At 33.7% G+C, this 12,062-nt stretch overlaps 2 protein-coding genes across 6 annotated transcripts; one reads left to right on the top strand and one right to left on the bottom strand.

Moving 5' to 3' along the window:
* Positions 1–312: 312 nt before the first annotated feature.
* LOC145936631 (rho guanine nucleotide exchange factor 38) lies at positions 313–5,662 on the bottom strand. Its single transcript, XM_083038987.1, has 9 exons — positions 5,453–5,662; positions 5,184–5,361; positions 4,896–5,014; positions 3,390–4,835; positions 3,083–3,232; positions 2,309–2,929; positions 2,022–2,204; positions 1,346–1,945; positions 313–1,275 (listed from the first exon to the last, which is right to left on the bottom strand). The coding sequence occupies exons 1-9, from the start codon at positions 5,540–5,542 to the stop codon at positions 1,081–1,083; spliced, it is 3,582 nt and encodes a 1,193-aa protein (XP_082895113.1). The 5' UTR covers positions 5,543–5,662; the 3' UTR covers positions 313–1,080.
* Positions 5,632–11,729, top strand: LOC145936643 (putative GTP-binding protein 6). Of its 5 annotated transcripts, none has more exons than XM_083039021.1 (6): positions 5,632–5,755; positions 5,904–6,137; positions 6,231–7,261; positions 7,351–7,540; positions 7,628–7,847; positions 9,286–10,719. In XM_083039021.1, exons 3-6 carry the CDS (start codon positions 6,236–6,238, stop codon positions 9,290–9,292), a joined length of 1,443 nt encoding a protein of 480 aa, XP_082895147.1. In that variant the 5' UTR covers positions 5,632–5,755; positions 5,904–6,137; positions 6,231–6,235; the 3' UTR covers positions 9,293–10,719. The 5 variants fall into 5 exon arrangements, 4 of the variants coding, with proteins under 4 accessions (XP_082895147.1, XP_082895144.1, XP_082895148.1 ...); XM_083039018.1 differs by having other exon boundaries at positions 5,704–5,779; XR_014425420.1 differs by adding an exon at positions 11,030–11,729 and having other exon boundaries at positions 5,709–6,137; positions 9,286–9,504.
* Positions 11,730–12,062: the final 333 nt, after the last annotated feature.

The raw sequence follows: 12,062 nt of genomic DNA, 5'->3' as shown, positions 1-12,062 counted from the left end.
AATTCAAACTAATAAGATCAAATTATTAAAAGATTATGATCAAAATATGACGTTCCATGTGATGATTTGCTTAACTTATTTTAAAACAATTTCAAAGGAAACGATATGACAATAGTTTATTCTTTATGAATAAATTCCGTGAATAATAAATATTAATTACTTTGCATCAATTATAAATATATGTTTGTTAATTAATAATGATGCCAACACTAGAATAAAAACAATATAATTAATAATAGTTAATGTTAATTAAAAGATTGAGATTTGTTTTCTTTTTTATAACATTTTTATTGATCTCTTTGTCGTAAATATTCGTATTAGAAATAATAGATAATTTTTGAAAAATTTAACATGATATATATACACAAATATACATTAGAAATTATATCTAAAAAATCGATAAAAAGATTAATACAATCGAGTGATAAAAATATGAATAGAAAAAAATCACAATATATATGTATATATCTCTGATGTGTAGGCTATAGTTATATATATTAAAAGTTGTAAGAAATGTTCTATTGGAACACACGATTTCATTTTAAGTGAGAATATATGTACAATTTTTTATGCTATAATATCAATGATTAAGCTTATACGATTAAAAATAATTTAATTATCAACAGAGAAAACATTTCCGATAAAGCATTATGTACATTTATATACACGCATTAACAATTAAATAGTGATATTGAAACTGTAGAGTATAAAAATCTTAAAGAATGTATAAATCCCTCAGGCGTGTACAAATTTAAATACTAACGAGAAATTTAAACAAATTATTTTGAGTATATTTCCATTGATACACCTTGATAGACCATCTTTCTTTGAAATTCGAGACTTGATCATGCTGAATAAAGCTTCTTATTTGTACATATTTCAGTCAGACAAAAAGATTTTATAGACTACTGCATTAAAATAAACTTGATATTAAAAAAATATATATTTTCTTATAAAACAAAATCATCAAATCGAAAGATGATTGATTTTTTCAATCAGATTAATTATCATGATCTTATAATGAAAAACTATAATACTATAAATGTAAAACTTGTGCCCTGGTTTGATTTTATCGCATCATTATGGCTTTGATTTGATCGGCGAGCTTAAATAATTCCGCGGAACGTATCCTTGCTTACCGTCACGATTCTCTACGAGCCACCATTCGTTGTTTCCTTTCTCGTCATGAGGTTTAACGAGTCGAACGGCTTGGCCGTTAACAATGGGCAACGTGCCTGGCATATTTCCAGCAAAATCATACATCGCGTAGTAAAACTAAAAAAATTCAAGTTATATTAATAAAAAAAAAATATTAAAGTGCAAGGGGGGATATTAAGGTACTTACTTCGTTATATACATTCTGATACACTTGAGCTCTCGGCATTTCTGACATGTTGCAGTAATTGTGGTTTATTTTCGATTCTTCTTCTAATGAAAGCAAATCTTCCAGATGCGACGGAGACGTTTTCCTAATCTCCTTCTCTGGAGAATCTAGCGACATCAAATTTGGAGGACTGGAGCTCTTCCTTCCAGTAGCAGCGACGTCCGTCGCGGTTTGATCGTAGTGCTGATTTTGCCGCTGAACCGATCTCAGTTTTTGAGAGGGCAGAAATCCTTGAGTGACTCCAGTGTCGACGTACCATCTCATCGCGTTTCCCATTGGATCCTGTTTCTTTATGACTGCGATTAACGTACCTCTCGTCACACTTACGTCGAGCGTGGAACTACTGGCAACGTCCTCGATCACCACAAACAATTTGTTTACCGTGTATTTTTCTCTAAGCAGGAATCTCTGCTGTTCCGTCTGCTCGCACAGTTGCGATTGGACCTCGTCTGTTCGAGGATTCGTGCCAGCAAACGCGAAACGCGTTATTTGATTCCATATTAAATTATGATTCACGAGGAATGATTCCAGCACATCTTGCGACGATAGATGCGGCGATGTCTAACGAATAAAAAAATTATTTTTTATTCACATACACTCCAATTCAGAATTAAAGGTCAAAGTTTTATCTAAATACCTCGCAAAGAGTCAGATACTGCTTAGTAATTCTTCCACTCAATAACTTTCGTGCGTTCGCGAAAGTGCTTATGCAATTAACTAAAATCTTTGTCGCTGCGTCCAATAATATTGGTAATTCTTCGATCAATTGTTGATTCAATGCTTCGTAATTACTCTTAGCGGTAAATAATTCGTCTTGTGTCTGAAATAAAAGGTAAAAGTGGATCATAAGAGTGAAAAGATGTTTAAAAGAATCTATACGCGCATCGCATTATAACACAAATACTAAATTATGTAAACAATTACAATTTTTGATTCTTTATATTTCTCACTCTTAGAAATAGCAGCGTCGTAATCCAGCAACTTATCGTGTCTCTTCGCTACCAACATCGCCGGTCCTTCTAACAGTGTCCCTAAGGAATGCAACGGTGTGCTCACTCTCTTTTCAATACAGGACTTAAAGTCCTGCATATATTGAGACCAAATTATAGATCTTATGTTTTGTAGCTTTTTCATCTCTGCGGTCGGAGTCTCTTGATAATAATGCACAAGGAATTCAGCTATTACTTCACCAGATATAGCTTCGTCGCTCAAATATGCGGTGCATTGCTCAATATCTTTAGCTAATTGCCACGTACATTTCTCTATGGATCGAAATTGCTTCTCGAGTTCCTCAAACTCGGTGTCACTCGCGATATTTGTCAAGCCCAGACTCGCCGATAACCTTGTGCTTAGCCTTGTAGACATTTTCGCTACGGAATGCATGTTTAATTTCGACATTTTGCTAATTAAAGTATTATCGGTGTCTAAATATTTCGACACGATATCTCTTCTGCGTTTATATTCATTGATATAACTGGCTACATTTGTCATGGCTTTCCACGCTTCTTCTATAGCTGCTTTATCCGGATGATTATCTTCTGTGCACTAAAAATTGTTTTTATGTATGAAAATATATTATAATACAATATAACTTTAATAAAATATGTGTATGAGTATTTATTTTTGGAAAATGATTTAAATTTATTTTTGCTAATCTTGCTAAAATTAATGTATCAATTAATTAATGCAATTACTGACCTTTATTAATTCATATAACATTAATGGGTACTTCAAAATTCTTTGAACTGGTTTTATCAGAATAGAGCTCATATCAAAGCAAGCAACTTGATGACGTAATGTCTCAATACCCTTGTTAAATACTTTCATGATTTCTTCATTATTTTCATACTGAAATATAAATGGATGAGATTTACATAATCTTTTTATAAATTATTATAAATATAAATTTTATATATATATATATATATATATATATATGTGTGTATGTATAGATAGATAGCTTAGTCAAAAAGAAAAAAAAATTACGTTTATATACGTAAATTACCTTTGTTAACAAAGCTAATGCTGCTTCATGATTTCCACAATATTTAACATAAACATTTTTCAATTTCTCGGACATTTTCACGAAACAAGGTCCAATTGTTTGCAAGCTTTCATCGCAATCTTTCATTGCTCTCAAGATCATATCCAACAACTCCTCGGCGACATGAATAACTTCCAAAATATTCCCAAACAACGTGACGACATCAATTCCCTTCGATCCGAGAAAACTCGGATTATGCAAGTTAAACGTTTCGTATGTTAACTTTAAGTCGCGAACATATTCCTTCTCTGTTATAACCAACTCCGATATTACATTTTGTCGTTGATCCGCACGTTTTTGCCTTATATTGACTGTATTACTGATTGCAGATTCATTTTCTTGAGATACTTCTATATTTGCAACAGCTTCCTTCTGTAATGGCACTCTACCTGGAGCCGGAGCTGGCGGTGCCGGCCTGTGCGGTTGCGACATTCTCTTTGGCTTTTGTTCCTCGTTTACAACTGCATTCGCCTCCTTATGTCTAATTAGGACAAAATCTTCGAACTCTTCCAAGTTCGATTCCTGCAGACTATCCGATGAATGTTCGGATGTCGAACTCAAATATTCTCGTGGACATAAACCGATTAGGCCATTTTTGTTCTTCACATTCACCCAATCTTCATTAGCCATCTCTACCACGGTGACAATTTCATCTTCGTGAACGCTCAAATCACCGTCCATCTGGGCGTCGAAGGTAAACAGTACTCTTACAGTAGCATTCGGTTCCAGAGCATCTTTTTTCGCGGGCATAACGTCAGATTGAACTTGATTCTGCTTGATTTCCGCACAATCGACTATAATATTGACGTAAGAGGATGGAAATATGCCTTTAGTAGTATCGATCATACCCTCCATCCATTCAGAATCGATGTGTCTGATAAGATGCACCACTTCACCTACTCCGAAACTCAATTCGTTTGGAAACTGCGCATTAAATGGATATAATGTTATGGCATATGGTTTAACATCGATAGAATTCGCATGAATATTGCGTTGTATATCTTTTGCATCATTAATTGTTGATAAAGCCTCTGGAAATAAATCAAAATAACTTGGAGTAGGCTCGTTGGGCAGATTCATATAAGAGTTTACAGTAGAAGTTTCACGAAAATCTTTGTAAATTGTGCCATCGTAAGATGTCGAGGAAGATGCAATATTATTTTGTGTTGTGCATATAATTTCACTTTGATGATCAACCGTGTCTTGATCCGTATCTATATAGGATATAAATCCTTCTGGAAATATGCCTTTCCTACCATCTTCTGTAATTCCATGACACCAGCCATCATTTAAAATTTCTACAACAGTAACAATTTCTCCTGCTGTTAGGTCCAACTCTTCATCAAGTTGTGCTTTTAGTGTTGTTTTAACCTTTGCTCTTTTTCTTATTGATTTCTTTACTGTTTTCTGCAAAGCAACATGGCTTAACACTGACATATAATGTTATGTATAATCTTTTTAAACTACCTTTATCAATGTTGTATCTAGTTCCCACGTATGTGTTGTTGGAAAAATACCATTTTTGGAGCTTGTCCTGCCCATGCACCATCCTGAACCTATATCTCTTATTCCAATTATAATTTCTCCTAATCCAATGAGAAAAAATATATGGTTTAAATTGTTATTATTATCATCCATATATTGCATTCAAAGTTTCTATTAAAGACTAGACATTAATCCTGAATTCTTTAGAAAATTTGTGACTTTACAGCACTGTAGTATTGATATAGCATATATCTTTAACAATAATTTTACCTTGCGCAAAGGACAGATCTCCAGTCTCCTGTCCAGGAAAGTCAGCTACAGCGACAAACAATCTTTCCGTCTCATCAAACTGAGGAAGTTCCACTTTATGTAAATGACTCGTAGGAAATTTGCCGACTCTGTCCTGAGATTGACCAGAACACCAATGCTTGTCTACGATTTCATGTACCTGAAATAAGAGTGTGACAAGGCATTCTGTTATTTTCAGCTGTTTACAGCTGACTGTTGTAGGTTATGCGACAAACATTCACGCCAAGTACCAAGAAATAATGTCCTTTGGAAAGACTCAGCTCTCCATCGACAGTAGTAAGAAAATCGTGCAACACCCTCGCCAGCGTTCCCGGCTCCATTTCCGCTGCGACGTAGTCGCAGTCGTTGATCTCGCGATACTAATTGTAAGATTACTACGCTTCATAAGAGGAGGCGCAAACTCGTCAGCTGAGCGAGCCACCGATAAGTGGCTGTCACGTGGCACGTGTGTGTAAATATCGATATGTCAAATATCGATCAGCTGTGCTTCCGATACAGATTGCCGGTATATTGGCAATGCTGAAAAAGAAAAAGTAAAAGCTCACTTCACACAATTGGTATCAATAACGTATATATTTAATGATATTCATTATGCTCATTTGAGTAATTCTAATTAGCAAAATTGCATTATGCAGGAAAGTAGTATCAAATATTAATTGTTATATGTGCATATTTTATTAGGAATGAGGTTAGAGTGATTAATATAACTCGCGCAAATGAATAACATCAGAGGACAACACAATTGTGAATGGCAGTGTAATTTCTAACTATTTATAATTCTCTAAATGTATGTACCTATATATGAATTGTTTATCTTGTATACATAATTGCTACATGCTTTTATGCGAATAATCAGAATTGAATGAAATACCAAGGCATATTATCAAGGAGGTTAAGCGATTTTGTAATACAAAGGTATAATAGAATTATGCTAATATTGAATATTTTGTATAATTCATACAATTAATAATTATTACATTAACTATAGAATCTAATAATTTTGTACAGCTACAATGCAGTGTGTACATAAGATTCTAAATGTTGCACAGCATAACTTACAAATGTGTAACAAAGTCAACAGAATCTGTAAAAGATCAGGAATATTGTTTCAAGATATTGTTTGTCGTTTCAATCATGATTCCGAGGAATATATATCTGCAGATGAGGAGAAGGACCAGGAAGCATATGCAGAGATTGCCAACGAGTATTTAGGTACTACAATTAAAGGACACAGAGCATTTGTTTTACAGCCGTATATAAAATGGGGTAGAGACAAGAAGAGAAACACCTCGCCAGAGCTACAAATGTCTGAAGCCGTAGCACTCATAAACACTTTATCTAACTGGTGTGTAGTTGGAGCAAAGTATGCCCCATTGCTTTCATTACAAAGAAAATCTTTGTTAGGTACCGGTGCGATGGAGGATTTGAAGAAAGAATTAGGAAAATGCGAAAACCCAACTGCCATATTTGTTAGCACTAATCTGCTAAAGTTTATTCAAATTGCTGAATTGGAAAAAATTCTTGGTTTACCAGTGTACGACCGTTACTCCATAATCATCCACATATTTCGTCAGCATGCAAAAACTGCAGAAGCAAAATTGCAAGTAGCTTTAGCAGAAGTACCATATGTCAGGAAAAAAGTGCTTGAAACATACATGACTCGCAGTGGTGTAATAAACATGACAGAAAAGACAAAATTGATGTTTGATAATAGAGAAAAGAAATTGAAAAACGAATTGAAGAAGTTGAAGCAGCATCGAACAATTATCAGAAGCCAACGTAAGAAGCGTGGTTTTCCCTCAGTTGCTGTAGTTGGTTACACAAATGCAGGCAAAACTTCCTTGATAAAAGCACTTACAGATGACAAATCTCTTCAACCTAGGAATAAATTATTCGCAACCCTTGACACAACTGCGCATGAAGGAGTTTTACCCAGCAAATTAAAAATATTGTACATGGATACTATTGGATTCATCCAGGATGTGCCAGAAACTTTGATCGAACCATTTGTTGTAACTCTAGAGGATGCCATGATTGCTGTAAGTATTACATATATATTCATATATTTAGAGATCCATCATTTATATTTTAAACGAAAAAGTTTTTCAATTTAAACCTTTTTTTCTAGGATATTATAGTTCATATATATGACGTCAGTCATCCTGACATGAAAGCACAGTATCAACACGTTCAGCAGACGATAAAACCCATGATAGACGAGGCTCATCCGATAATCGATGTCGCCAATAAATGCGATCTCGTTCAAAGCGATTGCATACCCAAAGACGCGATCGCCGTTTCTGCTACGAATTTAACAGGTGTGATTAGAATTTATTATTATCGCTAAAAAATGGAATAAATGTAATTTGAAGAGGACAGCTGCGAAACTATTTAAATATTTACAGGGATCGATTTGTTACGCTTGGAAATAGAAAAAGTTCTTTTGGCCACTACTGGACTATTACGTACACGTGTGAGAGTAGAATCGGGCAGTCCTGCGATCAGCTGGTTGTACAAAATGACGACAGTGACAAACGCTCAAGCAGATCCTAATGACGCTCAATATTTAATTCTAGACGTGCTCGCTACTTCAGTAGATATTCAAAAATTCAAGAAATTTTTAAGGTAGTATTTTATATTATACTTTATTTGCAATGTTTTATCGGTATTTATCCATTACTTATTTGTAACATATATCCATTACTTATTTGATAAGAAAGTTTAAAGCATTTTACATTTATTTTAAATATTTTAATAGTATATAAAAATATTTTTTCGTTTGTACGATCGATCTTATTCATATATAATATGAAAAGAATAATAGACTGTCTCTCATTGTCAAGTAGAATTTCAAACTTGAATAGAATATTTATCATAACTTTATTGGAAATGTTTTCTTTTGTTTTTTGTCGCGAAAAAAATATTTTAAATTCTTATATCAAATATATCATATATAGATTCAATATTAAGTAACTTATAATTTTCATGCATACACATGCACACACATATATATACGCACATAAATTATAATTTGTAGAAATTGCAAATCTACTACATTTTAATTAATTGAACTTATTATATATTATATAATTGATTATGAGAATATGTGAACAAGAAAATATGATAAACATATGTTACCATTCATTATTCAAACAAGCATAAAAATTTGCACGTAATTATCGTAAGATTACTTTAAAATATTTTTATTTGAATAAATAGTATACATATACATATATACATATACATACAAAGAAAGTACTTAAAAATCTGAGGGTATCCTTGAACCTGGCACTCTGCCAAGAAGTCATTGCTTTTTACAGCTTAGCATGTACACGTGCTCCACATATGTTTCCCTATAATCGACGTTTCTGAATGCCAGATGTACGAAACACGAGTTAAAATTTTGACTGAGATATTCGTTACGGTTATTAACGAGATTAAAGACTTTATTACAGTGTTTAGGCACAAGCAAAATAAGCATACAATTTAAAAAAATGTTTATTCATTCTCTATTCTCTAGTATTTTTTAAAGCTAAGAACTAATTGCTTGTGCTTTGAATTTTGTAAATATATATATATGAACCTCATTATTGATTCGTCATTATTTGAAAAGAAGGAGTTTCATGAAAACTTTTGATACACTACATTCTTACATAAATAATCATGGAGAAATATTGAAAATAAATTTAATATAATATAGAAAATAAATTTAAAATAATATAAAAAATTATTTATTTTTTAAATATAGTATAGAGATATTTAAAAAATTACAATTTATATAAATTTTAGAATCTAAATAAAATTATAAAATGTCTATTTTTTCTAAAATTCTACGCTTTCTGGGATTTTGCATGATTATACATAAATTTATAAAAATAAATTTTGTGTCAAGGAAATTTAGATAGATTTCCTCTTCATGGCAGAGTAATCGAATCTATATCATATCACTTTAAATATTATATCTTTCTAGCAAAAAAAGATTTATTTATTTAGCATAAAGATTTTTTCAACACGTAAACTTTTAACAACACTTCTAATAGATATTTTTATCTTTTTTAAATAGAAGTTAAATCCAATGATGTGTGTTCATTGTATTTACGGACTCCCAAACATGGAAAAGGAAAATATAATTATTTCAACGCAGATGTATAATAAAGAAAAGCAACTTGATGTATTGAGAGAAGAACTCAAGAAAAGGAAAAGCTGTCAGAAGAGAATGTGGCAAACGATCAATTCGCGTCTGAATCGCCGTACGATGAAAAAAGTCGCCGCTCGTTGCTCGGTATTTAATTTTATTTTAATTTTATTGTCGCTGTCTTTTTATTAAGAGTCCCGTTTGTTTGCCTTATCTCTCCGCTCGCGTGTCGGCGATCATCCACTGCGGGAGAAACTTTGCGATGAGGCCGTTATGATGCGATGTATAATTCATAGAGCTCGATAGCTCTCCGTGTATATGAAGAGTGTCCCGGAAGCTCCATATAACGATAGTAAAGTGAAATATGATACATATTTTTCAGAAATTTCTCTTTTGGTATAAATATAAAGCATTTAGATTGTCAATCTTATTCCACCCATCATTCTCACTTTACCTCCTTTATCATCGAAATTATAACTGTCAATTTAGTACAATTATCTCATTCAAAGCCAAAGAGACGCGAGATAAAAACGAATCAGCTGATTGTCAATGAGTCTTGACAGCTGCGCTTTTATGCGGCTGATTTCTCGATCGTAAAACTTCCTAGCGTTCGCTAACTCGAGCATCACGCGTCATTAATATCCGGTGACGGCGGGACACCCTGTGTATAGCCTTACAAAATATCCCGCGGAATTAATCGCGGAGGAGAGTCCTGGACCGCACATCGTCCTTTGACTCCGAGAATTAATGAAGGATTGATATCGCGATTATGTTGTAGCAAGAGCGGTCCGACGGTGTACCGTGTGGGCCGATCGGCAGCGATAATTAATTGCAGGCGTGACGGCGCTTTAACGTCGTTAATTTTCATTATCTCGATCGGAATCCGCTTGTAGCGCGGAACCGCCGTCGCTTTGCAGCTCGCTAATTTCGCGCGCGCGCGTTCGCTTCCGGGAAACGCATTAATAATTCTCTAGACGAGGAGGGGTTTCGCGAGGAAGGAGGAACCAGGCAACTCTTGCAAAATTTGTCACCCTCTCGCGGCTACGGTGACGTTAATATGTCGCGGCCAGGATTCGCGGCGCGCAAGGATGCGCTTTGCGTGCGCTGTTTGGATTATTAAAGCGAATTAAGTTAAATCTAATAATCACGACGTTCGGTTGAACGACAAATTTCCATAGCTTGTATTTACTACCTGGTCTGCTGCATATCAATTTAAGGGAATACAATGCAGCTAAAATACTACTGTCACATTTGGCCCATATGACAAGTGTCACATCCGCATAATTGTTTATTTTTCGAATATAAAAATCAGCTAATCTTATTATCTTAAACCCTCAAGCATAATCATCTATTTAATCAAATTGAGAATTATTTATACATAGCTCAATCATTTAATTTTTTTATTAAATAAACAAGAAGTTAATTAGTTAAAATAAAAATGTATGTGATAAAATAATATCAAAATATATCTATTTTATTTAACTATGTGAAATATGTATTTCTAGAATACATCAATATAAAAAAAACTTTTTTAATGATCTTGGACCGACAAATTCATAAGAATTCTTAAATATTTCATTCATAATCATCATAAAAATTTTGAAATTAATTTAAGAAGAATGAGCGACTGCGGATGTATATGTATATTATCTTTCTCCCCTTCTTATTTCAGAACAAAGTCCATCAGAAAAATGGCAATAATAATGGAGGTTTAAAATACAATGGTCCATTAGATCGCGGCCATCGGTCAGCGGAGCCAGGCCCGCGTTTACTTAACGCTTTGAACACAAAGCTGCGGCTTAACCGGGGACCTATTGTGCTTGCCCCCAGCAATTAAACCAACGATTGGCTAACGAACGTCGATCGCCTCGTCGAGTGTGCGACTCGTGTAATGTAATGATCGCCGCGCTGATTTGCTCGCCGTTACAGATTCAATTACGGACCGCGCCATGCGGCATGTCCTGGTATTTCGCACGGCACGACGCGGCACGGCCGAACATTCACCGAGATCAATGGCGGAAATTAAATTAAACCTAACACCGACCATACACTACGCGCGCATAAATAACGAAAGTGACACCGCCATCGGCCCAGGCGACCTAACGAGCATAATCCGATACTTGCATTGTTTTGAGGTGCCGAACGATAAGTGGCGAGCTGTGAATCTGCTAAATGAATCCAATTTAATTCAAACAAAGACTAATTGATTTTAACTGAAAAATCAATGTAACTTTCAAGTCTCACGTCTGTATTATTTTATTGTGTTGCATTTATTTTTGCATTCTTCTGTTTGTATTTGTCAAACATTATAATACTTTGAGATTATAAAAACTAATTTCTGACTTTTGTATCTCTTTCAGAAGAGAAAGTGTAGCTTTATTACTTAATTTATTTACAAAATTGTATATATATACTCTCTTTTTTCTCTTATAAAGATTTTTTAAGCTTTCAAAAGATATAATTTATAATTTATAATTAATATAATTTGAATAATATATGTAGAGATTTAAAACGTGTGTAAGATAAAAATAATAATTTTGTTGAAATTAACTTTTTTAAAACTATTACTGGAAATCTAATTTCCATACAAATATAAGTATCTTTCAGAAGAATGCAAAAAGCAGACTAAATACTGTACTTCTCTCTCGTGTATAAACTTTCTTACATCTAACTGTCGTTGTATCTAACAAGTATGTATCTGACAG

This window comes from Prenolepis imparis, unplaced genomic scaffold, assembly GCF_030444845.1.
Source record: "Prenolepis imparis isolate NDT839.2.m4 unplaced genomic scaffold, iyPreImpa1.0 SCAF_5, whole genome shotgun sequence".
NCBI classification, from domain to species: domain Eukaryota; kingdom Metazoa; phylum Arthropoda; class Insecta; order Hymenoptera; family Formicidae; genus Prenolepis; species Prenolepis imparis.
The sequence above is the reverse complement of the archived record's forward strand: the minus strand, read 5'-3'. Positions and strand labels throughout refer to the sequence as shown.

Coding starts and splice junctions, on each gene's coding strand:
- LOC145936631 (XM_083038987.1), bottom strand. CDS start 5,542: ATGGAGCCGGGAACGCTGGCGAGGGTGTTGCACGATTTTCTTACTACT. Junction 5,362..5,452: donor CCAAAGGACATTATTTCTTG/GTACTTGGCGTG, acceptor CTCTTATTTCAG/GTACATGAAATCGTAGACAA. Junction 3,233..3,389: donor CATTAGCTTTGTTAACAAAG/GTAATTTACGTA, acceptor TTTATATTTCAG/TATGAAAATAATGAAGAAAT.
- LOC145936643 (XM_083039021.1), top strand. CDS start 6,236: ATGCAGTGTGTACATAAGATTCTAAATGTTGCACAGCATAACTTACAA. Junction 7,262..7,350: donor TAGAGGATGCCATGATTGCT/GTAAGTATTACA, acceptor CTTTTTTTCTAG/GATATTATAGTTCATATATA. Junction 7,541..7,627: donor TTCTGCTACGAATTTAACAG/GTGTGATTAGAA, acceptor AAATATTTACAG/GGATCGATTTGTTACGCTTG.